The sequence below is a fragment of the Phoca vitulina genome, unplaced genomic scaffold, assembly GCF_004348235.1.
Source record: "Phoca vitulina isolate PV1807 unplaced genomic scaffold, GSC_HSeal_1.0 scaffold18, whole genome shotgun sequence".
Classification (NCBI taxonomy): Eukaryota; Metazoa; Chordata; class Mammalia; order Carnivora; family Phocidae; genus Phoca; species Phoca vitulina.
In genome coordinates this window covers 16013180-16040214 of record NW_022589721.1, presented here as the reverse complement: position 1 = coordinate 16040214, position 27035 = coordinate 16013180, and the positions used below count along the sequence as shown (strand labels likewise).

At 39.1% G+C, this 27035-nt stretch overlaps 1 protein-coding gene across 1 annotated transcript in view; it reads right to left on the bottom strand.

Annotated features, from left to right (window-relative positions):
- Window positions 1-27035, bottom strand: part of COL14A1 (collagen type XIV alpha 1 chain) — a 209517-nt gene that overhangs the window by 114916 nt on the left and 67566 nt on the right. Inside the window, exons 10-20 of the mRNA XM_032415699.1 lie at window positions 25045-25196; window positions 23762-23891; window positions 22872-23017; window positions 19795-19924; window positions 17558-17697; window positions 12017-12143; window positions 10024-10163; window positions 9403-9535; window positions 8014-8073; window positions 6299-6441; window positions 920-1049 (exon numbers count right to left, since the gene is read on the bottom strand). Coding sequence (XP_032271590.1) covers window positions 920-1049; window positions 6299-6441; window positions 8014-8073; window positions 9403-9535; window positions 10024-10163; window positions 12017-12143; window positions 17558-17697; window positions 19795-19924; window positions 22872-23017; window positions 23762-23891; window positions 25045-25196 — 1431 coding nt within the window. The remainder of the gene's footprint in view (window positions 1-919; window positions 1050-6298; window positions 6442-8013; window positions 8074-9402; window positions 9536-10023; window positions 10164-12016; window positions 12144-17557; window positions 17698-19794; window positions 19925-22871; window positions 23018-23761; window positions 23892-25044; window positions 25197-27035) is intronic.

The following is a 27035-nucleotide window of genomic DNA, read 5'->3' as shown; positions in this document are numbered from 1 at the left end:
CGTGCTGCTGCTCTCCAAGGGAGGGAGACAGACAATAGACAAATACATGAGTGAACAAGAAAATATCAGGTAGTCATTAGTGCCATAACATGATAAAACAACAACAACAAAACAACAACCAAAGAACAGGTTGAGATCTTAGAGAGTGGGAGCTACTCTGCATGGAGTGGTCAGAAAAGCCTGAGGAGGTGACTTTGAGCTGGAACCAAAATGGCAAGAAAAAGCCCAAAATGCAGACATCTGGGGAAGGATATTCTGTATGGGAGGAATAGTACATCAGTCCTAAGGCAGCAACAGCTTAAAATGTCCAGTGAAGAACAGGAAAGGAGGTATGGCTGGGACGCTTGTTAGGAGGTGAGATTAAGGAAATTGGCGGGATCCAGGTCTTAGAGCACCTTGTAGGGCCACGGGAAGGATGTTGGATTTTATCCTGAGTACAACGGGAGGCCATTGGGAGACTTGACACAGAGTTCTGACATGAGATGATTGGTATTTTGAGAAGCTTCTCGGGCTGCCGGGAGGAGAGTGAAGGATCAAAGAGTGGAAGCGCTCATTTTAGTGACAGAGTAAGGCGTGGATCAGGGCGGAGCCGTCAGATGAAGACAAAAGAGGACTGGCCCGCAGAACACATTTTGGAGAATCAACAGGACTTGTGATGAATTAGATGTTGCAAGAGGAAGACGTAGTTTGTTAAATCTTAGCTTTTACACACGAGAAAACTGAAGCCCAGAGCAGCTTGCTCACCTTGCCCAAAGCCATACAGCTTGCCTGGGTGGAGACAGGATTCAGATTTTTCTGTCTCTCAGTCTCTTTTGCTCTTTTCACCACACTCCACTGTGGCTTTCGGGGCACATTGCAGGGGATGGGCATTTTCAATTAATTAGTCAGCTAGTAGGCACAGAGAGAAGGCTTCACTCACAGGTTTTTCCAGGGGCAGAGACGCTGACACCTTCTCCATCATCGTAGATGGGAGTCACCGTGACTTTGTACTCGGTATTGGGAAGCAGAGGCTTCAGAAGGAGATTGTTCTGGCTCCCAGGCACCATAACCTGAAGAGAAAAACAAAGGACCATGGTGCTGCTTAAGACCTTTATTCCTGTTGTTCTACTAATGGAGCAGGACTATGGGGACTTGGAAATAATCAGAAGCAAGGCAATGTGCTTGAGAAAAAGAGGCATGCATGCAAAAGCATTTCTCTCTGGAATTCCCCTCACAGCAGCCCTCAGCTTATAACCTCTAAAGCAGGTTTAAATTTGAAGCAATTAGGCTCTGAGGAATCGTCTTCTCTCAACATCTTTTCAGCATTTGTAAAGTACCCAGAAGTGAGAATCATCATCTATTTGGAAAGCAGGCGTTTATAGCTTAGGAGGGTTCATTCTATAACCCAGCCTGCTTATCATTTTTTATTCCACTTAAGTATCCTCTTGAAAATTCAGCCTTCCATTCTTTACTCTCTCAGACATAGTCCAATCCCAGCACTTTAGAAAAGTATGGAAACTAGCCAAGAACAACAGAACCACACATTAAATCCGCGTTTTCCAGAGCAAAACAGAGTTACCAGTAGGACTAAAAACTGAGGCAGCTTTTTTATTTCTAAAAGGAGATGTCTTCCTCAATCTGAAATCACCATCACTCTACCTCTCAAGGCTACAAAAACGGAAATGCAGGGGTGAGGTCCACACTGCACAAGCATCGGTGTAACACGCCACGTGGCTCAGTAGTGAAAATTCTGGTATCCCCCCAAAGAGCATATGGACCAGAAAAGCCACATGTTCTCAATGTTAAAACCACAAGCCTTTCTGCCTCTGCTTCTGCAGTCAGATGCTGGCACATCTCTGGGCCATTTGAGGAACTTAATCATGGCTGGAAAAATGCTAAGTAAGATCTAAGAACTGACCCAAACGTGTTTCAAGGAGTCACAAGACTGGGACCGCTGGAGATGCTTTCTGATTCAAGGGCTGGGTAAAGTGCCAGCAGGCAAAGGGCTGTGCTGTCTACTTCTGGATGAGGGACGAGACCTATAAATCATGGAATAAGCCCTAGGAAGCCTCGAGTTGAACCCAGAAGCAGCTGTTGCTAAGATACTGCTAAGCTCTAAAAGCAATTTTCTAAAATATACTGTTAAAAAGGAAGTCTGAATTAGGTGATTTTATATTGAATTAGTATGATTTTACTCCTTGAATGAAAGGGACACTGAAATATACTACAGGGTTGTATGGATGTGGACCCGGGAGGAAGATTTTTTTTTTTTTTTTAAAGAGCTCTGCTTTATTCTCGAATGAGTTAGATAAGCCCAGCATTAAGGACAGGTAAAGGAAGAACAGGGGTTGCCCTGACTTGCATTACCCCACCAATGTAGCTTCCTTCAGGGCACTTCTTTTAAATAGAACTCCTTCGAAACACAGAGCCTGGGCATTCGGTCCAAGCTGTCTGTTTAGCAAACCACCCATGTTGATACTCCTTAAATAAGGTCATCTCTCAAACTGAGAAATGCACGGGCTTGGAACCAATCACATTTAGACGGTGGAATTCTGAAAGCAGTAGTGCCGTTTTGGAGGAATCACTGAGCTTGTTAGGAAGTAGTTGCTGTGGTTTATAATAATAGTCATCTTTTACCCAGCAATTACTATGCGCCAGGTGCTACCCTAAGAATTTTAATATAGCAATTCACTTACTCTTCACCACAACCTTTTGAGGTAAGGAGTAACCTTACATGAATTTTACATATGGGGAAACTGAGGCCCACACAGCTATTGAGTAAAGAAGCCATCCTGAAATCCAGGATACCTAGCCTGAGCCTGTAGTACTTTAACTACTACACCCTGCTCCATGTGGCTACACCACTTGAACCTTTTTACCCTAATGATATTCATTTCCAAGAATAAAATGTAAATCTCCTCTTGGGAATGCAAAGTTCCTTCTGCTTGGCCTCTGCTTGTTTGCACAGAGCAGGGTAAAGATGGGCTCTTACTAAAAACAGATGCAGCAGATCACAGCAGATGGCAGTTTTGTTTATAAAACAATTCTATAAAAGATGCTTATGATTAAATGAGATGCAAATCTAACCAGTGAACTTTCACATTTTAAATTTTCTTTTAGAAATGGAACTTCATGTCTGGCTCCATTATTGTCCAAAGCTGTTCGGAGCAGCCTGGATCCCATCAGTAGAAATAGGGTTCCCTGCATCTCATTGTGTTCCCACCTTATAAAACTGTGTCTAGACAGTGAGTCAAATGCTATCTGTGGTAGGGGGCTGGGTAGATTTGGTGCTGCCATTTTAACTCCAATCTATTGAAGACTAATATTTTTATAAAATACAATAAAACAAAATTTCTGGAAAAAATGATCATGTCCTTGGATGTTGCAGGATCGTCAAATCGCTATAAATGTTTCTAAAAGCTTAATCTTACTATCCGAACTTATCTTGTAGGAGACAGAGCCACACGCTGAGTATACGTGTTCTGGAACATTTCTTGCAAATCAGAATTCAGGTCATGGTTATGGATGTTGACATCTAGGCTCTAGAAAAGTCTGAAATCCTGATCAGCCTTTCACAAATAAAGAAGTGTGAGACCTCCATACTCTGACAACAAATTCAGGGCAAAGTCATTGCTGGTCAAGTAGCTTTACTTTCTGCAAGTTCAAAAGCTTTTTATTGGAAATATTTGGTAGATTTGATTAGGTTTAGCAAATATATGAATACTTCACTTACTCGATTGGAAAAGGAAATTGAATTCTCCTTGTTTTCCATATACTGAAGTTTTACTTTGTTTACTAATGTTACAGACGAATACGATGCTCTCATTTGATCATTTCCTCAAGCAAATCTAATCAGCTTTTATAGTTAAGGAAAATTTGGTAAGACGGTAAGAGGCATTTCTCTTATCTGGACACAACTTTCTCACTTTTATAATGTGCTTTAGCTCTCTGCCTTTCTCTGTCATGCATTATTACTTAAAGATACTCATTTGGTGTTGGGAGTTCAAGGCCTTTGAATTTTGTTACAGATTTGCAACTGCCTCCCTATTTTTGTTTTATAATCTAAATCTAGATGCACCCACTTTCTGTCTCTAATAATAATAATACACTGATGTAGAAGTAACATTTTCTAAACACTGAGATATGAATTCTCAATTAATCCTCAGTTGGGTCCCTGAAAATATGCCTGTAAATTAAGTGTGTACAAATCCAATTCAAGTGGAATTCGGTAGAGGAGCTTGATATTTAAAATTCCACAGTACTTTCTTCGGTTTAGCAAAAACACTTCTGCACAGTAAATAATCACCACCAAATTTATCAATATTTTTCATTTTTATGAAGGGTTTGCTTAACTGGGGCCACATGTGTGTTTCAGACTTTTGATCTTTTTTTTCCTTCATGTAGGTGTCCAAGTGTTTCAAAATAAACAGTGTGAAATGAAAGAAACTAGTAAAGGGAATATTATCTAGAGACAACCCAAAGTAAATATTATTATTATTTTAACTTGCATAACTTACAAGTACATGCATGAGATTAAATTGTTAGTCTTCCCAAATTGCAAGATAATTTAGCAAGAAGCTTAATATGTTTCTTGGAAAGAGTAGAAATAAAAAACAAAACTCTTATTCTGGGAAGTTTTTATGGGTCTCATTTTTAGGAACTAAATTAAAATATGGGACAATAACAGGGCAAATGAAACATCCAAATTATGTCCCTAGTTACCATTGTTAAGTACAATCTTATTTTGAATTTTTCAATCGTGGGTCATTTGAAATGTATGATCTGAGTGAATTTATAACTCAATTTAATTTGTTTAAGTGTCCATCAACCTTCTAAAAGTACCCCAGACCAATTTCATGGACCTTCTGGTTATTCACCGTGCACCTGACTTATTCCGAAGGGTATCATTGTGCTCTGTAACAAGTCCTCTATCAGCCTGAAATTAAATACTTTCCTGAGACAATTTTAGGCTCAAATAATTGTTTATGTAAGCACATAAATGAAAATAATTTTTCATCAAAGGCTTTATATGTAAGGAGGAGGAACAAAGGATAATAATGTTATTCATTGAGCAATAATGAATTTGGAGATGTCTTTCCTAGAGTGTCTCAAAATAATGCAGTAGGGGGCAAGAAATACAAGTAATATGAGGTTAAAGAAGGCATAGTCCATGACTAAAAAGAAAAATTTCCTTTAGATGCAAACTGGAGTTATCTGGTCTGATAGGAAGCACATCCAGGAAACAATGTTCAGGTTCTTGAATAAAAGGAATGATGTGGTGTCAATTAAGAAAACACGGGAAGGCCATGACTCAAAGTGTACCCAGGTTTTTAATATAAAAAAACAAATTAGATGAAACAAAGAAAACTCAGCATATAAAAATCCAAATCCCCTTAGGGAAACAGTCAGATTTAAGAATAAGTTAGAAATGACTATAGAACTGTCGAAAATGAGTTGATGTCAGTGAAATACATAACTATGTATTAATGGATGTTCTCTTATTAGGAACACTTCAACTATATAAAGACAACCTTTCATGCATGCTTTGCATAGAAACTTTTAATCATATTCCCAAGGGCAAAGAAGTTTAGTATATGTGTATATATTAAAAGTCTATATGTTAGAAGTTTATATATGTGTGTGGTTGATCCTTGAACGACACAGGTATTAAGGCTGGTGAGCCCCTGCACAGTCCAAAATCCATGTATAACTTTTGACGCCCCTAAAACTTAACTACCAATAGCCTTCTGTTGACAAGAAGCCCTACCGATTTGTGTAAATAGTTGATTAACACATATTTTTGTATGTTGTATGTATTCCATGATGTATTCTTACTATAAAGTCAGCTAGAAAAAAATGTTATCAAGACAATCACAAGGAAGAGAAAATACATACACAGGACTGTATTGTATCTATCAAAAAAAATCCACATATAAGTGGACCTGCGCAATTCGAACCCGTGTTGTTCGAGGGTCAACTGTATATACACACAGTGACGGTATGCAGTGGACAACGTCTGACCCAACTTTGGTGCTCTAACCAATTGTCAGGGCAGCAGAAGCAGCATGGGAGACAAGGTTCAGAAGCTTGCTCAATTTGAAGCAAGTTGTATGTGGAGCTAGTTTTGGAGATAGAAAGGTCATCAAGAAACCAGTAGTGAAGTCTGCGTGAACAGAAAACATTAGTTTCTGGAGATGGTAGAGTCACCAAGAAATGAGCAGTCCAGTTTGCACGGATCTCTGGAGACAGCCTCATTAGCTCTGTTAGTCAGGGAACTGCATGGTTTCTAGGCAGTTGTACATATACAGACCGTTCCTACCACTTCGTCCGCATGGTCCCCTTGAGCAGTCAGGTAGGTCACCCTGAACTGCTGCACGCTGCTGTCTGAAATGTCCCATTTTACCCGCAGGCTAGAAGTGGTTTCGTCATCTACAACCAGGTTTCTGATTCCTGTTCGGAAAACTGGAATAAGCACAACCAAGGATTAAAGAACTTTTAACCCATCATATTCCAAAATGAGCTCTAGAGACCGTCTGCGGACATGGCAACAAATATCACTTAATATATCTCTCTAATGTAGAGTCATATGAAGAACAATTCAGCTTTAGTGGTTAATGGCGGGGGTGGGGGTGGGCATCATATCTACAGGTAGCAGATAGAAATGAGTTTAAGAGATACTTACAAGGTGGACCATGGACCCCTCAAAACTATATATATATATATATATCAGTAAAGGGAACTGGGGAGAAGTCCTTGGGCAAGGGGAGCCTCCAGGGGAGCATGCCCACAAACACCTCCCACCAGTGCTCTGCTGGAGAAGCAAAAATGAGGGACCAGATGGGGTCAGCCTCAGTGTATGATCCAGCATCCAACATACATCCTATTCATTTGTTCCCTCATTTCTATTTCAACACCTGTCACTCAAAGCACACATCTCTCACCATGGCTGCCTCTATCCATTCAGCCCATGTGGATATTATCCTTCCTCTGATATCTGTCCAAACTCCTTCACCCATGCTCTCTGACACACTCCTTCTCCTCTCCCGAGATGCTGGCTTCCTCCTTTATCCCATCTGACTTCATTTCACTCTGTCCATCTCCAGTGATTCTTTCTTCTCTTCATTCATCCATTCACTCAGCAAACATTCACTGAGTGTTTCCTTTATGTCAGACTGTGTTAGGCCTTTGAGATACACAGGGATGAACACTTGACAAAAACAGTAAAAGTCACAGAGGAGGGAAGAGAGTGACATTTAGCAGGCAAAATTGGGGGAGGGTACCAGGTAGTGGGAATGAGAGGCAATGTCTCACCTTCAGGGCTAGGAGTTCTAGATGGCAGGAGGAAATGGGAGAGCTTGGAAAATATGATTGAGTCCAAGAAGAAAAGCAGAAGGATCTTGGATGTTATGATAAAGAGATTTGGGGCACTGTGCTAAAGAAGGGCTCGATAAAGATTAACTGGAGAATGAATGAATCAGTGAATGAATGAATGGGTGATGGAGAGCCACTGAGGGTTTTAGGTGGGAAAAAAAGCAGTATAATCAAACTTGTGTTTCACCTAGTTGACTCTGACAGCTAGTTGGAAGGTGTATCATAATGGGGGTGAGGGAGGCGAAAGTTAAGTTGAAAGAGAAAATAGCTGAGGTGGGAAGCCCATTAGACCAGCCAGGTCTCGGTTACCCACAGAAATGCAAGGACACCATGATGTGAGTAATTCTCAACAGACGGCAATAGAAGTCACTGTAATCAAGAGAAGGAATAAAGTCCTGGGCTGTGCTATGTGAACATTCTCTGAAAGACTAAATAGGAACCCAAAACAAAGATGGAACAGGTAGAGATGTCACAGTGAAGTCCAAAGGCTCATGGCATTTAGGGCTAAGGAAAGGTTGAGAGGTTCTAAGAGGAATAAAATTTGAATTGGAAGGCCCCATTCCTAAATAATAATGTAAAATAAATAAAACTGGGACAACATAACTTCTGTTTAAATCAAACTTTTCTTATGGGTAAATGGGGACAAATTCTATTTGTCCTTACCTGACGTCACAGGTCTGGTGGGGGCTATGGTCGTAGATGGTTCGGTCCAAAAACTGTCAACTAAAAAAATATTCATTACTTTAAAATTCTGTAATGATCATAACTACACATTTGTGTATAGCATTTTATAGTTTTCAAAGAAAATTTCACCTATATTATCTCACTTGTTTCTCCCAACCACCTTGACTCTGGTTGCAAGAAAGAAGAAATGAGCTGTAAATAAAGCAGACGTGATACCTATTCTGCTGATAAGGAAACTGAACCCCAAAGAAGTGAATGTTTCTAACCACAGATACTAGCCTTCAGATAAACATTTGAATTACACATATAACTTTGTGAAACCTCCTGTTACTGTGAAATGGGGCATAACCATGGTAATTAAAGGAAAATAAACAGTGCTGTAGATCATGCTGTGAAAGGGCAGCCAAACAAGACCACCAAGGAAGAGAGTAAGTGCATTTTCTATGTCATGTATTCACCCTGGGCAACCAGCGCATTGGAGCAGTTGTGTGGTTCTCCGCCCAGAGCCCCTCTTCAGGGTCAACACATTCATCACCAGCTTCTGGAATACTGGCTGCCAATGGCTCAGAGCTCTGGGAACTGCCCCCCACCTGAGGTCACAGACTCTGTTATGGGATGGCCCACCTCCAAATACTGGAGATGCAGGGATACAAAGGCTCAGCCTCATTGACTCAGTTTGGGACAACTGCGGAGGGTCATCCCAGGTCCAGAACTCTCATGGAATTAGCCAAAGGCTCAGTTTGAGCTTCTCCCTATGCCTCATCCTGCCATCCTTACTTCCTTACAGATGTATCTCCCAACTACAGTCTTCAATTAACCTTCTGGATGCAATTTTCTGTCTCAGAATCTGATTCCAGGGAACCTCATCAAAGAAAATTTAATATGTGGTTAATAGCTCATATTTAAAAAATGAAGGGATGAATGAATCAGCGAGTGCATTTTATACAAGATTCTTGGAACCAAGATTGACTTGGGAAATTCCAAAAGCTCTTGGACATGCTTGCCCTCAGCTTATTTGTTCGCTCATTTATTCACTTATAAACTATTTTACCCATCCATCCGTCCATTCAACAAGTATTTATTGCACAGTTAAAATATAACAAGCATTATGCTACTGCTGGGGACATAATGGTGAACAAGACAGATATGGTCTCTGCCTTTATGGTGATAGCCTAGGATTCTCATATGCTTCACATAGCAGTTTCATTAAAAAGGTGAGAGCACATGAAGAACTCTGGGGGATATAGAGAAATGGAAGCCTCTGTAGGCAGGAATAAGGTGGATGGGCAGGCAACCAGGTGGGCGGGGGAGGGTATCAGAATGGATGATGGCCACCGGTGAAGTCCCCTCAGCCAGACCGACACTTACGTGTGGTCCCCACAGCGGTTACCACCTCACTCTCGCTCCCATCATCCATTATGGCCAAGAGCGACACTTCATATTCAGTGCCGGGCTCCAGGCCTTCAATAACATGTGAGTCTTGGTCTTCTTTCAGGAGAACCTGAAAAGCATTTGGTGCTTAGTAACTGGGTTTACTGGAATAGCAGTGAAAGTTAAGAAAAAATAATAAAAAGGAAAAAAAGTCATCCTGAGCATAAGCAAGAAACAACTAAGCATAAAGAACTCCAGGGCCACTGAATTCAATTTTAAATTCAAAGTAGAGACCTAATTCCTTTCCATTCCCTCAACAAACAAGCTATTAATATTGCAAAAGTACTAGTTGAAATTTTTTTTTATTCAATGTCATTTATAAAAGTCAAAGGACCTGAAAATATATATGTGACGAAGACCCTAGCCAAAAAAATGCCATTTTAATCTTAGAAAAATCATATGATTTGACATTTATAAAACTCCATGCCAGGCAAAATATTAATTACTTCTGGGATTCTCAATCTCTTCTAAAGTGAAGACCAACTCAAATGTGCAGTGGGTATCCACTTCCAGAGAAAATGCTCCAGATTACTTTTCAGTCTATTTCAGACAACTCACTTCTTCAGTCTTCCCACCATAGACTGGAATCCACATCAACTTGTGCTGCCCTTCATCAGCTGAAAGGGGATGCCAGGTCACTCTGAAACTATCTGTCGTCACCTCATCGATTTCCAAGTATTGCTGGGCTGGAACCTCCTCTGTGAGCCAAGGAAGGAGACTTTGTCAGAGAATGGAGAAGGCAAGGAAGCCAAACTCAAGCAGCTCCCAGGGCTGTGGGAAGAAGGCTCTCTGAGGAACCCCTGGCTTTAGGAAAGCACATGGAAGCTGAGAAAGCCATGCCCATCAGCCCAGTGGGACCTCAAGTTTCTGCAGCCAGCATTTACCCACAGTATAAATCAGGAAGACCATGGACACAGCACAGTTTTTAAAGTCTTCCAGTAATTTCCAGAACTCTTAGATTCTCTATTTGGCTCTTTTCACGAACTATAAAAAGTAAGAGTGTCCTATTCATTAGTTTACCAAGATATTATTTTCTCATTATGTTGAGGAAATTAACAAATTGGTGTCCTCAAGGTCTGGGAGATGTCCCTGTTAGTTTTATTTGCTTTTGTGCTTAAATTATCCCCTTGTAATAAGTTAAAGAAGAACTGACATCCTTTTAATCTTGTACATATGGGTGCCATCGGAAGTGAAAGATGATTCATCAGACCTTCCACAGTTTCATACTTCAGGGATGTACAAGAGCCCGACATCCAACTGTGTGTCAGTCATTCTCAGTCATTGATTTTTATTACTTGAAATTAGAGATTTTATTATTTATTTTTTAAAAGATTTTATTTATTTATTTGAGAGAGAAACAGAACACAAGCAGGGGGAGGGGCTAAGGGAGAGGGAGAAGCAGACTCCCCACTGAGCAGGGAGCCCAACATGGGGCTTGATCCCGGGACTCCAGGATCATGGACTCAGGGATCATGACCTCAGCCGAAGGCAGACGTTTAACCCACTGAGCCACCCAGGCGCCCTGAAATTAGAGATTTTAAAACTCTTTCACAGGACACCAGGAGAATCCCAACTGGAGTTAGCCCTCAGGAAGTTTTGTGGAATTACTGAACTTTTTTCTGTCAACATTATTTCTCAATGGAGCATATTTCTTCTCTCTCCAAAATAGCTCCTCCTGTCCTCAGTACAGCACTCAATTGTTTTCCCAAGCAAAGCAATGTTAAGTTCAGAAAGCAAACAATAGAATTGTTGCCACCAAGAGGCAAAAAATTTTTGTATTTATTGACTACAGAGTATATATAGAAAAGGAAAATCATGCAGTCATGCCTTATGTTTTTTATTTTAGTATTTAAAAGATTCCATACCGTTGTATTAATATATCAGGCTGCATGAATACATTATTGGCTACAGATTGATGTCTTAGGTTACATAGTATGAAACTGTCATTCTTGCAGGTCAAAAAATTGTTGGGTATCAGCAATTTTGGAAGTTCAACTTAACATACATGCATATGAAAACAGAAGAAAGCTGTGAAATTTTTAGACCCATAGAACAAAAGAAATGGTGTAAGATTAGGAATAGAAGAGTACACACATTTATTTAACTGGGACCTTTTGAATTTAGATGATCTGTCCTCTCTTTCCCTTGCTTTGATAGAAAATAATTAAGCAGTACACATTCTAGTCACCTAATTGTTCAGTTGTTAATGCAACGTAGGGGCGCCTGGGTGGCTCAGTCGGTTAAGCATCCAACTCTTGGTTTTGGTTCAGGTCGTGATCTCAGGGTCATGAGATGGAGCCCCGTCTTGGGCTCTGTGCTCAGTGGGGAACCTGCTTGAGATTCTCTCTCTCCCTCTTCCCCTGCCCCTCCCCCCCACACATGAGCACGTGTGTGCTCTCTCTCTCTCTCTCAAATAAATCTTTAAAAATAATAATAATACAACACAAAGATCAAAATGCAATCTCTTCAAAATCACAGTTGAGGAAACTGCTCCAGCTTCTGGTTTCTATATGGTTACTCTTGGAAACTTCCAAACCGTAATAAGGCTTACCCGTGGTAAAAATTCCAGTCAGAGGCTCCGACTGCCCCTCATCATAGATAGAGATAATGGCCACAGTGTACTCCGTGAGCGGCGTCAAGCCCTTCAGAGGGAAGGTAGTAACAGGATCGACTTCAACCTGCAAAACAGAGAAGTCGGACCAGCTACATCCGATACTCTCCAGACACAGGAAACAAAAGGCATTTCCTTATTGTCTGTAGTTCACTGGGCCTGGCAGCAGAGCTATAAAGACTTCCAAAATATTACCGAATTCTAGAACCAGTCAGCTTCTGTATTACACAATTCTAATCTTCACCTTTAAATAGATTACCTCTCCGTTAATTCTGAGGACATCTTTGCAAACAATGTTATTTCCACTCGTTAAAGATCTAGAAGGGAAAGTACACACACCTGACAATGCTACCAGAAATACATATAACGTTTCCAGCCTGATCTGCTAGGAGCAGCCAGTTTGTGGCTTCACTGGCTGGGCTCCCTGACCCATGACTAAGTATCACACAATAACTCCTGTAAGAGCTACCCCGATGAGCAACCATGCAGGGGAAGAATCAGGCGGTATTCACACCAAAGATCGTAGTAAACATTTGAAATATTCCTTTATCTTCCACAGAGAGATTTATTTGGGAAAAATATGTACCAATCTCTTTAGAGTACATAAGGGATGAAGTGTTAAGGATAAGGACCCAGGGTATAGGAAGGATTAGAAAGGGAACAGCAAAGAATGAAGAAAGAAACCATAAAGTAAGAAGAAATGGAAGCAGGATTTAGAACACAGAGCCCTGAGCAAAGCCATCCTCGATGAAGAGAAAAAACACACACAGCTTTATCACTGAAAGTTTGGATCTTGGGCCGCTGAGCTACATAGCACTGGGGGCATATTCTAGACCAAGTAAATGGTGCCTGACTTAAGCATTTTCTGTACATTGTCTCGATTAACCCTTCCAAAACCCCTGTAGGGGAGGCACTTAATAATAAGATGCTGAGGAATGGAAGAAATGAACCTATTTACCTGATAGCAGACTCTGCCAAAAAAAGATACCATTTAAAATGTTTTCAAGAGGTATTTAGAGCAATATCAATAAGATCCATTATTTACAATACTATCAGTGACTAAACTTGATAGCACCTGAGGTTAAGGGGAAGGTGACTAAGCTTACTGTATGGATTTGCTCACGGCAGTCAATGTGACCTTTACCAAAATATAAAATGTGTCACTGTCCTACTTAAAACCTTCCTTGGCTACCTCTGTTGCCTTCCAAATCAAAACCAAGCATCCTGCGATGACCTCTTGGTCTTGCATAATCTGGAGCAGTGCTCCCTTTTCTTGCCATAATTTGAATCACCCGCTGGGCTCCAACCACACTGACCTCTCAGGTAGTGTCTTTCCCACCTCAGGGCCTTTGCACATGCAATTCATGCTTTTTGGGATCCTAGCTCTTTTCAAAACTAGACCTTTGCCATCTCTCAGGACTGTGCTTAACTTTTACCTCCTGACAGGGGGTTTCTCTTGTCACCTACCTCAGTAGGGCTATCCCCTAACACTGCCCTTGTTTGTTTCCTCCCAGCACCAAACACAGCCTGCGATTATTTTATATATTTATTTTCTCCTGCGTAGAGGGTAAGCCCCTCCAGGGCAGGACCTTGTTTAGCTTCTTCAGTACTGCATGTTGAATTATATTTGTTTTTGAGTGAACAGAGGAGGCATCAAAGATCATTTTTAAGAAAGATAATAAAGGGCTCATTAGAACTCAGAGCAATCCAGAAACCATATACATCGCTAAGAAATCAAATGCAGGTCAAAAAAGAGAGTGTGAGTCTTGGGGGAAGGAGCTTCCATTTTCATCCTTTTGGAACCCTTAGCCACTCTTCTAGAGAGGGCCAACCAACCTCAGCCACCCCTGCTGAGATACCAGACAGAGAAGTGAAGTCATCTTGGAAATTCTGGCTCAGTCAAGCTCCCTCATGAATGCAAGAGTCACCTCAGCTGACACCACATGGATCAGCAGAGCCAAGCTGTCCAGCTGAGCTCTGCCCAGGTTGCATAATCATGGATTATTATTTTAAGCCAGGGTATTAGTTACAGGAGTGAACTGAAAATATTGATTATCTTCTTCTGAATCTGGGTCTGATAATATTATAGGTCATTCTTAGCATTTAATGTTTACTTTGGTTTTGGTATTGTCTGCATGCTTCCTGTGTATTAGTTCCTTTAACCAGTAGTCCACAACCTTGTAGAGTAGCTAATTATTACCCTTAATTTGAAGATGGTGAAAATGAGACTCTGAAAAGTTAAGGAACTTGCCAATGGAAAACCAGCTAGTACCCAGTGCGTCAACACAAGTATTTTATAGGACTCAAAATCCTATGCACAGTATGGCTTCATTAAACTCACAGAAAAGACAAATCCGTATTTAAAATAGGAGTTCAAGACATGTTCTTCTAAATGATATTTACATATTGCCTCTGTTGTTCTGGATTATAATAGCTGGGTTTACTGAGCACTTACAACATATCAAGAACTTTACATTCATTGTCGTGTTTAGCCCCCTCTTCCCCCCACTAAACCCTAGGTATTTATAATAGCTATTTTACAAACAAGGAATGGAAGGCCTAAAGACCTAAACTAACTTCCAGGACATAAATCTATTAGCTGGAATGGGTAGTTATGCCTTGACTTCTAAGTCCCAAATCTGTGACAAATAGGCATTTCATGAAGATACCAAACATACACAAAGCAGTTAAAAATCAAACTTTCTTTGGTACACCAAGAGACAAAAAGGGAAAAAGTGTGTATATACACACACAGTTTTCCCCTTTTATATATGTACATAGATACATATGTATATACATACATATCTTTTCAGCATACATGTTGAAACATATATATATATATCTGTTGAAAAGATCTCTTTTATTTATTAAAGCATTATTTGACTTTGAACAGACCATATTTTATGCATTAACTACTGATTATTTTATTCCATCAAATGACAACGTTAAGGTGTAATCTATTTTTATTAGTTATATTATGTTTTAGACTGAGTTCTGGAACTGATTTTGTTGGTAGTACTTTTAAGATGTAGGAGAAGAATTTGAGAAAATGATAACAAATGACCATGATCTCATGGTTATATAACTATTTTTGAAAAATTTTCAAATAGTCTGGCCTAAAAGCTTAATTTCAGTCTAATTCTGGGATGGATAAAGAAAGAGTCCTTGATGAGGAACAAGGGACTGGGCTCCGCTCTGGGCTCTCTTGTTGAGTCATAGCTGTCGGGAACTGGACTTGCGTCTGAGTCTAAAAACTGGCCTTTCATTTATAAAACTCAAATGGCAGCACTTTAGTTTTCCATCCTGCTTGCACATTTCCCCAAATCCTCTCCCAGCACATGCTCTCTGAGATGGCCCTGTCCTCAGCTGACAAGCCATGTTTTCAGCATGTTTTCTCTAAGGGTTGCATGAGGGGCTCTCTGTAAACTCTCAGAACAGTGGCTGGTTCAAGGTAAGCACTCAACATGGGTTAGCTGCCATCACCATCATCACCATTGACATTTGGGTGCCCTGTTTCATTTTTCTACCTTGGTCTCCAAGCAGTTGGAGAGAGGGATAATACAGAAAAGACAAAAGGGAGAAAGAGGAAGTGAAGGAGGGAAGATGGGAGGAACAGGAAGTAAATCAGAGAAATATAAATTGAGTCAAAAGCAAAAGCTTATGATCAATGGCAGGTTACATAACTAAGTAGATTTTGGTTGGGACATTTTAAAGTTCATTCCAGAATGTTTTGGAAGCTTCCTAAAACCCAACTATAGCATTGCCTATAAATAAAAGCTTAATTAACCCAAGTTAAAGCAAAATATAGTAGGAATACTCACCCTTAAAATCATATATTCCAAAATTAGGCAAAGTAATATCACACTTAGACAAAAGACATTTGTCTAGCAACATTTAGTCTCAATGGCATGGTTAAGAATTAAGAAATAAGAACACACACACACACACAGACATATACACACCAGTCAAATTGGAAATGCTACAAAACCACATATTGTTTATGTATTTTACTCAAATAAAATTTTCTCAGATTTTAATTCATAGACCATTTTCTCATGTTTTAAATTCAGTTTTACCAAATATAGTTTTCTAATTTCCCAGCACAATACAAATTAGAAATAGCAAGTGCCAAATGCATCTCCAAGAAAAACATTACAAAAAAACACATGTAGTTCTCAACAAATATATTAGTCTGGGGTCATTCTTTATAATGGCAAATAACCTAAAATACCATAAGAGGCCACAACAGCTATAATTTTTTTTAATGGATGTTAAGTACATTTCTTGTGCTGATCATTTCACAATATATACAAATATCAAATACTAGCAAATGTGCAGTATTTTGCATTCATTATCCAATGTCCCATGTGAGGGGGCATTCTGCAAAATACTGCTTGGATTTAATTGTAGGAAACAGTTTGTCTCTGCAAATGAAAATAGTTTCTTCATCTGGTCAGAAAATAGAAGTGATGTAATCCAACATATTTCCCTCTTGGTCTTAACTTCTTGGATCAAGCTGAGGAAAAATAATAATAACTTTGCTATCCATCCTGTTAAAATATATTCCCAAGGAAGGAATTTGTGGAGAAATTATTATTTGTGAAGAAGTTATTAGTGACTGAGCATAAGATACTGTATCTTCATGAGTTCTAGGAAGTTCTGCTATTTTAAAGTATCTTCCTACACAAAACTTGAATTACTCAGTTTTGTATTTAACTCATCTAACTAGCATCTTTCAGATGGTAGTTTACTCAAAAGCAGAGAGATAAAGTGGGCTACACTGACATTAATTCTAGTTTACAACATCTAGGAAGATACCTACTTCCCCACCTCCTTGCACTGGGGCAGACTATATACTCCAAAGATGGCCACATCAACATATATCTCCCATCCCACCTGCCTCTCACCATAGGTGGGACCTGTGTTCCTCCTCATGTTGAATCCATGTGGGGACTTGTGATATCTCCTACCAGTGGCGTGGGGTGGAGGTGGTATTCTGTGACTTCCTGAGTAACTGAAGGTGACAGAGCTTTCACCTAGTGCTCTCTCTCTCTCTCTTTCTCTTTGTCTCTTTGGACACATGTCTGGGGACTCCTGAGCCAGCATGTAACAAGTCCCTAAAACTGCCATGCTGGAGGGATCCTGTAAAGAGTCTAGTTAGAGACACGGAGAGCTGCTCTGGCTCCCAGCTGATCCAGTCTTCCCAGACCAGGCACCAGACATTTGAATGAAAAGCCGTTGTGATGACATCAGCACCAGCCACTATCTGGCAATGATCTCATGAGTGACCCCAAGCCAGAAATATAGATCCAAGTAGTTGACGCACTAATTCCTGGCAGAAACTGTGAGAGAAAATAAACAATTTGTATTGTTTTAAGCCACTATAGTTTTGGGAATGATCGGTTATGCAGCCAGAAAAAGCTAACATACACCCACCAAAAAAAAAAAAAAAAAAAATAGATATTGTGATCCACAGCTTACCTCATTAATTTCCGTGCCATCTGCATTGTTATATACAATTCGATAACCACTGATCTTTCTTGACGTTGGGTCCCAGGCTAACCGAGCACTGTTCGAGCCAACATTGGAGATTCTCAGGTTTCTTGGTGGACTTAAAGGCACTTTGCAGTAAGTGGAATAGAAAATAATTAAAATGTTAAATAACATACACCTAAAAAAGCCAAAAAAAAAAAACCACCACCCCAGCATCTTTGATTTCTAAACGACTCACATATGAAAAATTTTACCCAGATAATAACTTACAACAAAGAAAATGAACAAATTAACAAAGAAAAAAACTTTCCTTGTAAGGAATGAATAGTATTAATAAGTTACACGTGCTTAGAAATAAATAAGATTTAGGTACATTTTCTGTGTCTTTCTTTTCCAATCAATGCTATTATTACAGCCTGCTATAAATAAGAAACTTAATGGATCAAAAACCAAGGCACCTGAAATTAAATCTTAGCTATTTCATTCAACTGTAATTCGATGTTGGCAAATCACTCTGCTGGTCTTCTCCACAATGTCCCACGTGTAAAGCGAGGTTGATGGCCTCTGTCCTCTCTACTTGGGGATCTACTAGGCATTTTCAACTTAACCTGTCCCAAACCGAACTACTGACTCCTGCCAACTTTTCCAATCTTCTCTCTCAATCTCTCCCTCTGAACAAATGGAAACTCCATCCTTCCTATTGTTCAGGCCAAAAACCCTTGAGTCATCCAACGTTCAGGTTTCTGAACATAGGTCACCTTCCCACTGAGGCCCTCCAGGATCACCGTCCGTAAAATAATGCTTCCACCCCATCCCCAACTCCCGTCCCTGGTTTATTTCTTATATTGTGATTTTATTGATCTACTGTCTCTCTCCCTCCATATATTGTAACCTCAGAGGATTAGGGATTAATTTTGTTCCCGGCTTTATCCCCAGTGTAGCAAGTTCTCAATATATATATTTGTTGACTCCATGAGTAGGAGGCCTGCCCTGGATAAATCCCACTGGCTTTGTGGGAAGGTGTAAAAATGAACACTTTGCAGTTGCTCTAAAATTATATGAAGAGGCATTAGTATTTCTGCAGATTCCTATCAATTCCATGGTTTTCTGTACTTCTTCAAGGGCCCTCTCCTGATTCAACAGATTAAAATTTGTCAATAATTTTTGAGTTTCATGAGCTTTTACAGGCTTATAGTACAACCAACTGTTAAGGTTTATCACATGCTCTATGAGTCTGAGATGCTCTGGAACAGATCGTTATAACTCATGTCTCTCATTAAACCCTTACAATAGCCTGCAAGGAGATTATAATATCCCCATTATATAGGTCATAAAACTGAGGTAACTTGGCCAAGGTCACAGTTAGTAGGAACAGAAGAGCAGTTAGAGTTAAATCCAGGCAATCAATCAATCGATCGATTCATGAGCCTGTGATAGAGGGCTGAGAGAGCCAACAAAGCAAACACCTAGAAGACAAAAAATAACAGTTGTCAGCCATCGCCACAAAGTACGATGCTTCTTCACCCAATTAGCAAAAAGTGAAAATTGGGGGGTGCCTGGGTGGCTCAGTCGTTAAGCGTCTGCCTTCGGCTCAGGTCATGATCCCAGGGTCCTGGGATCGAGCCCCGCATCGGGCTCCCTGCTCCGTGGGAAGCCTGCTTCTCCCTCTCCCACTCCCCCTGCTTGTATTCCCTCTCTCGCTGTGTCTCTCTCTGTCAAATAAATAAATAAAATCTTTAAAAAAAAAAAAAAAAAGTGAAAATTGGTGAAAAGACCAATTCTTTTCACTCATTCAATACATATTGACTATTTGGCCATAAAGAGCCTACAGAGTTTAGTGACTCTCTTAATACTTCAGGGGCTGGAGAGAAAGTATAGGAGAGAGAAAAGCAATATAATTATTTTAAGTGTTGTGTACGCTTTGCTCCAAATTTTTCTGGAGTTCAGTTAAATTTAGCAGTTGGGTGGAACGATGTCTAGTTTCCTTTCTGGATAAAAATGCCAGTCCTAGGAACAGGTACCCACAGACATCATTTTTTTTAGGACCATCCCCCTCCTTTTTTAATCAACTGGTATATTTCCTGCCACTAAATAAAATACACATTTTCTTAAGTTACAATTAGCTCCTAAGGGGTTTCAACCTAAGCCAGTATTCCCAGTTTAGAATCCCAACAGGTATTTGGGCTTTTATTCCAGTACTTCCTCTGAATGACTGAGCTGCTCACGTGTGGTTTCTTGGCCTGTGACAGGATCGCTGGCCTCTTCTCCGAACATGGCATAAACTGTAACTGTGTACTCCGTATTGGGCATCAACCCACTCAATTCAATATCTGTGTGGGTGTCTCCAATTTTCATCTGAAAAGAACACATGTTATCAGATCGTTAGCCAATGTGTACCATTCATGTTGATCAGAGTGTGGCTGAGTAAAGGTGAGACTTCGTGGAGTAAGATTTTGTGTCCTCACAACCCCTTATTCAAACGCTTCAGCCATAATTTTTCATTGTCTGGTGTCATTTTATATTAGGAACAGGTGCCATGGAGCCATACAAAACTGAACGTACCCATGCATGCTGTTTTAGGATAACGCTTTACATCTGGACAAGTAGTAATCTCAGCCAGAATAACAGAGTCACAAATTTAGTCCTCAGAAGAGTGTGGGTGGAACTGAGTCAGAAATGTTGTCTAGAAAGAGTATAAGCTCTAGGTCAGCAAGCTGGGGACAGAGCCAAGTGGGCATCTCTCATCACTGGCTAATTTTAACCAGTCCCTTGGCTGGGTGCCCAGTCTTCACTTCAAGCCTGACTGAGCTGGACCAGTTTTGTTGCCCCATTCAACAAAGGGGCCCGTGCACTTGGACTGCAAGTTCTTTCCAGGTTGCAGAAGAGATCAATCCACCTTGACATCCAACGTGGCAATTTGCTTTTTGATTCCGGGATGACTTTTCTGACCCTTGGAGTCAAATAAACTAGCCAACATTCTCAGTTGTGTGACAACTGCCTGACAGCATGGTTTTATTTTTGTTTTGGAAGGAAGAAAAATATCTCCAGAGTCAGTCTCCAATCACACAAGTGCCAATGTTATTGTCAAATTAGAAATTTTAATTCTGAAATATTTCCACACATATAAAATAAATGTAGAGAAATGAATGTGATTCACCCTGTTGCACCCACCACTCAAATTTAATAAATATGAACATTTTGTCATATTGACTTCTGATCTTATTTTTTTAAATTTTATTTTATTATGTTATGTTAATCACCATACATCACATCATTAGTTTTTGATGTAGTGTTCCATGATTCATTCTTTGCGTATAACACCCAGTGCTCCATGCAGTACATGCCCTCTTTAATACCCATCACCAGGTTAACCCATCCCCCAACCCCCTCCCCTCTAGAACCCTCAGTTTGTTTCTCAGAGTCCATAGTCTCTCATGGTTCGTCTCCCCCGCCGATTCCCCCCCTTCATTTTTCCCCTTCTACTATCTTCTTTTTTTTAACATATAATGTATTATTTGTTTCAGAGGTACAGGTCTGTGATTCAACAGTCCTACACAATTCACAGCACTCACCATAGCACATACCCTCCCAATGTCTTCCGATCTTATTTTTAAAAGAGCTAACATATTCAGATAAAACAGAAGTTCTTTCTCATTCTTTCCGTTCCCTATCTCTACCCTAATGTTGAGGTGTATCTTACTGATCCAGTTATTTACTTCTACTATGTATGTATCTGTAAATAACATACAGTTCTGTATGTTTAACAATGTACATAAAGGGAATCATATCAACATAATTTTTTGCAACTTTTTTTTTCTGTCAATATTCTGTTTCAAGGTGTATCCAGGTTGATGGGCAGGGACAGAGATGACATTATTAATTCCTTTATGGTATTCTTTTGTGTAAATATTCTGCTATTTTCCATCCCTCTATTGATGAACATGTCAATCGTTTGCAACATTGTGTTTTGAACAAATGCTTGCATCCCAAAAAGCCTTGCAGGAGGTTTCCTTATGATATATTCCTTAAAAGGTTATACATATCTTCAACTTGATGATATCTTTCAAATTATTCAAATTATTTCAAAATTCTCCAATTCACATACCAATTTACATGAATAATTCTTTTTCCCATATGCTCACTAATATGCAATTATTACTAAACTTTAAAAACTGCTAATCTACTGGGTGTGAACTGGTATTACTTTCTTTCTTATTTTTTCCTTCTTGGTGAAGCTGATCATCTTTCTAGCTTCATTTTTTTGTCTCCCTTCTGCCAAAATAATTCAGATCAACATTAAATCCAAATGAACTAAAGCTTTCTAAACATTAGGCGAAAACAAGACAAACAAACAAAAACATGTCACCAATGCTCTGTTCCTGACACTCAGATTCACCATATTTTTGGCCCTAAACATTTCTGTCACCAGAAGCAATGTTAAAGACAATGTTTAGACAATAGTAAAGATTTGAGTTCTGAACTCCCTCTTGACCACTCTATCTGCCTAGTCAAACACTCCCAAGTGTTACAGATATTTCCTCATCATTCCTTGAATATCTATATTATAGTAATCATTCCTTATAAATTAAAAACAAAGCCTAAAATAAATCATTTGAAAGTCAAAGATTCATCATTTAAAATGGAAAAAATGCAAAAAAAATCCATGCTAATCCATTTTTCTACTTCTCAAATTAGGAAAAAAACTTTCTAAGTCAGTGTACATATGGGGAAACAACCATCTGTGAATTGCATACATCAATATAAATTATAACAAATTTCTGTAAAATCATTTGCTAATACTTAGCATAAGCCTTTGCATGCCCTTTGGAAAAGATGAACTCCATTTCTAGGAATTTATCCTAAGGAAATAATCTGACAACCTTGCAAAGTTATATGTTAAGAATGATCACAAAAGCATATTTATTCAACAGATTATCTAAATGCCCAATAACGTGTAATTTATTAAACATGTCCTGATACAAAAAAACAATGTAATACTATAGCACCATTTAAAACAACCATATAAAATATTATTTAGTGGTATGAAAAGATATTCACAATAAACAAAATAAAAACAGGAGACTACAAAACCATTCCCATTTTCTGTGTTTAAAAAAATGCATTAAAAAGGACTTAAGTAAATATTAACAATAGCTATTTCTAGGTGGGGGGATTACAAGTGATTTTCCCCTTTTAACTAATGTAAATTTTCTAAATTTTATACATTTAACTTTTAGAATTAAAAAAAGCCATTTTCAGGAAGTCAAAGATTCTAGGATTCTAGTAGGCAGCAGGTGGTTACCTCTTTTTCATCCCCAGCCAGACCCTCCGTGAGAGGAGCATAGAGAATCAGGTATCCCGATGCTCCAGGCACTGCATTCCATTTTGCCCTCAGACTGTTCTCGGTTACATCATATAGTTCAAGATCAGAAACCATGGGTAAAGCAACTGCAAGAGATTTTTTTATTAATGTTCAGCCATTTATCAGTATGCTTGTCTATTTCAAAGTATCTAGGTGTTACTATCTACTAAGTAAACATAGTTTACTTTTCAAATAATATTCATCCTTAAATATGTTCACACAGTCATGCCAACCCCTTCCAGGAGGGCAAACATAGCGAATGTTTAAAAGCAGGAACAACATCTTCTAGTTTCTTATATCCCACTACAGTGATGGGCACGTTTCTCTGGGAGCCAGTCAAGAGCAAGGAGACTATTCTGACCACTGTCTTATGGCCCTTGCCAAGCGTCTGCCATGAGGCAGCTATTAAACAGTCATTGTGTCACTTAGTAAATGACAGAATGTGTGGCTGGATGAACAAATATGTGAATGAATATATACCCATCCACGCAGACACAATGAGGAGACATGAATGAGTCGGTAGTTAAATTAGTTCACAATACACATTCACTAAATACTTGCTTATTAAGTGAATACATATATTTTGTGTCCTTCATCACCAAGGTTGCTCTCTCCTTATCAAAGCAGAGGTCTATAATATTCCTCTGAATATGCAGCACTTGCAAACTGCAACTACAACATGGACCCATATCGCATAGAGCACCACAACCATTGCCTAGGAATTGGATTTAGGATGGCCATCAATACAACCTGAGCAGAATTCCAACTTAAGAAAGGCCACCTAAGCAATGCTGTACAAGGTCAGACGTGGGGTAGAACTCAATACATACGTGTGGTTTCGGTTCCCCGTAAGCCTTCACTGGCCGTGTGAGCATATATTGCGAAGACTGCTATCTGATATTCAGTTAAAGACATTAAGCCTTTCAACACCGTGGAAGACACACTTCCATCCACCACCACCTGATTAAAGAACAGTTCGAGGAATGAGAGTATGGAATATCTGACATGCAGAATTGAAACCAAAGAGCAAAATATCTCTAGCAAGAACACATCATTCAATATTTTCTTATTTGTGCCACATCGTCTTTTCCACTGAGGCAGTCAATTCTCCTTGAATTCCTCCGGGAATTGATGCACCTTTTATGAAATATGTCCAAAAGTCCCTTATTAAGTTATATCTGATGGAGAGTGTCTTTCCCAGGCTAATTGTTATCTTAACCACCTCCACTTAAAATTGACATGTGATATTTTTCCATGGAGTTTTGGGAAGCATTTAACAGACTTATTAGTCATGAAAAAGATAGAGGTATTGGAAGCACTCTGACTTCTTTTTCAGTCCAGATGATTTAAATTTCCCTGATCTACTTCTTGAACACTTAAAAAAATTTAAAAATCTTGCCATAATATGGACGAATACTGTGAAACATGCTGAGGTCAACCAAAGGTTGGAACAACAAAAGGTTTGCACTTCAAAAAAAAGGGGGGGGGGGGGGAGATTTCATCACATTTTAACATATTCCCTGTGATTGCTATGTCAAAGGTAGGAAATGGGAAAAATCCAATCAATCATCTCTCAATACACGTTCTCTCCTGTGATGGCCAAACCATGAAAAAGCCCAGCCACAGATGCTTTATTATGGCTTCTCAGTTGCACTAATCTCCACCAATGTCCCAGAAATCTCAAACCTTAGAGGACTATATGACCACATAATTTGGAACACACAGTCTTCAATAAGGCAGACAATTCAGACCACTCCCAAAGTAGAAAGACTACATGAATAGGAAAAAGGGGTTCTGGCCATATAATGAACTACTGATTCCTTCTGCTTTAGAACTTAATAATTTTAAAAAGGAAAAAAAGTCAAAATAAGTTGTGTTAGAAATGAACACATGACTCATTCTGAGGGTTATTGGATAGAGATGGGAGGAGAAAGTATGAATGCCATAACCTGAGAGATGGGAGAATAAAGTAGAAACTTGGAAATATATTTCAGTCCAACGAATTTTAAATGTTTGTGACAGAATAATCACATGCATTTCAGTCTTGTCCTCACTACCGTGGAAGACTTGAAAGAATGAAAATAATAGTTTGAAAATATCGTCTCCTTATTACCTCCTCTGGTTTTCCACCCCTGGCAGGATAATACACGACTCTGTATTTTTCCACTTTTCCTGGGGCATGAGTCCAGTTAACCATAAAGCTTCTGGCAGTGACTTCAGAAGTAATCAGCTCTGTAGGTGGCCCAATGGTGGCAAGAGCTGAGGCTAAAGTATAGAAATACATTAAGTGAACCTCGTTCCCAAAATTACTTCTCATAAGCCTGTGAAACTCCATTAGTCAGAAATGACTATTGGTTTTGTGCTACCTCTAAGATTTCGTCTCTTGACAAATTGATTCAATTATTCATTCCTATATTTGTTCACTGAAACATTTAAGTGCCTATTACATACCAACCACTATGTTAGGTTCTGAGGATACAAACTTAAATAAGAGAGTCCTTGACTCCAAAAAACTCTCTTAAACACATTGCTATAGAATAATTAAAAAAAACAAAAACAGAAACACAACATTGATTGAGCACGTGTGTATCTAAAGGTACTCTCCTGAGCTCTTTAGAAGTATTATCTTAATTCTCAGTAGTTACTATTATTGTTCCCATTTTGTAGGTGAGAAAACCAAGGCACAATGAAGCTAAACAACTTGACCAAGTCTCACACTTAGTAAGTATCAGAGCTGAGATTGATACTTGAGTTTTTGATATAAGAGCCTGTGTTTTTAAGCATCAGGGGGTACAGTCTCTTTACAGAAGACTTCAATTCAACAAATGGCCAGTATCTAAAAGTAAAAAGAGAAGAAAAGGCAAATAACATATACTGAATGCTCACTATAAGCTACACACTATGTAAGCACTTTGTGTATGTTATATACATATTAAGACAAATGACTCTATAAAAGATTTGGGACATGTAAAGTTCAAAGTCCTAGAACTTTAGTATTTCTTATCCTCTAGGGACTTATCCAAAGCAACCTTAATAACCATATTAATGAGAAAAAAAACGTAGTTACTGAGCACTTAACTTATGGCCAGGGACTATATTATATGCTCTATCAACAACCACAGGTAGAGTTTTTTTGTGGGAAAAGTTGGTCTTTAAAGTAGTCACATTAAAAGCTCAGAGAAATGTATTCAAGAAACTACTGCTTGGCTGTCAAACCTAGTCCCAAGAGATCTGGTCCAGAGAGAATGATGGAAGAGATGTAGCCAAATAGAATCATTCCACACCCTGGATACAATGAAGGCAGGAAATAAAACCAAATTCTCAAAGGAAGATCTTGATATTACCCTCTCCTCAGATCACATCCCTGTAAACCAGATATAACCTGCAGACCAATGATATCATGAGGGACAAAGGTTAAAAAAATACATGATGGTTGTGCTTCCAGGAAGATAGAATTGATGTACTTTCCCCAATTATTTCTGCTAAGTACAACTAAAAATTCTGGAAACTATGTATTAAGACAAGCATAAGAAGACACTGAAAGAGAGAAGAAGGTATATGGTGGAGGAATTGCAGGACCTGAAGAATGATATAGTGGTGAATCCCCTGAGTTTTCCTTTCACCTCATATGTCCTAGACAGGGAACATAAAGAATCCAGAATCTATTGATAAGATGACTGGACAGAAAAATTAGCAAGGATACAGAACTCAACAAGACCATCAACCAATGGGATCCAGTCAAACTTACAGAATATTGCACATGACAATAGCAGAATACACATCCTTTTCAAGCACCCACAGGGCATGTATGTAGCAAGACAGACCATATCCTAGGCCAGAAAACAAACCTCAGAAAATTTAAAACAATAAAAATCACACAGAGTGTGCTCTCTAATGACAGTGAAATCAAACTAGAAACTACTCGCAGAAAGGTAACAGAAAAACACCCAAACACTTTGAAATTATAAACAACCACTTCTAAATAATCAATGAGTCAAAGAGAACAGGTCAAAGAAGATCAAAAAATACTTTGAAATGAATAAAAGTGAAAATACAACATATCAAAATTTGTAGAGCACAGCTAAAGCAGTGCTGAGAAGGAAA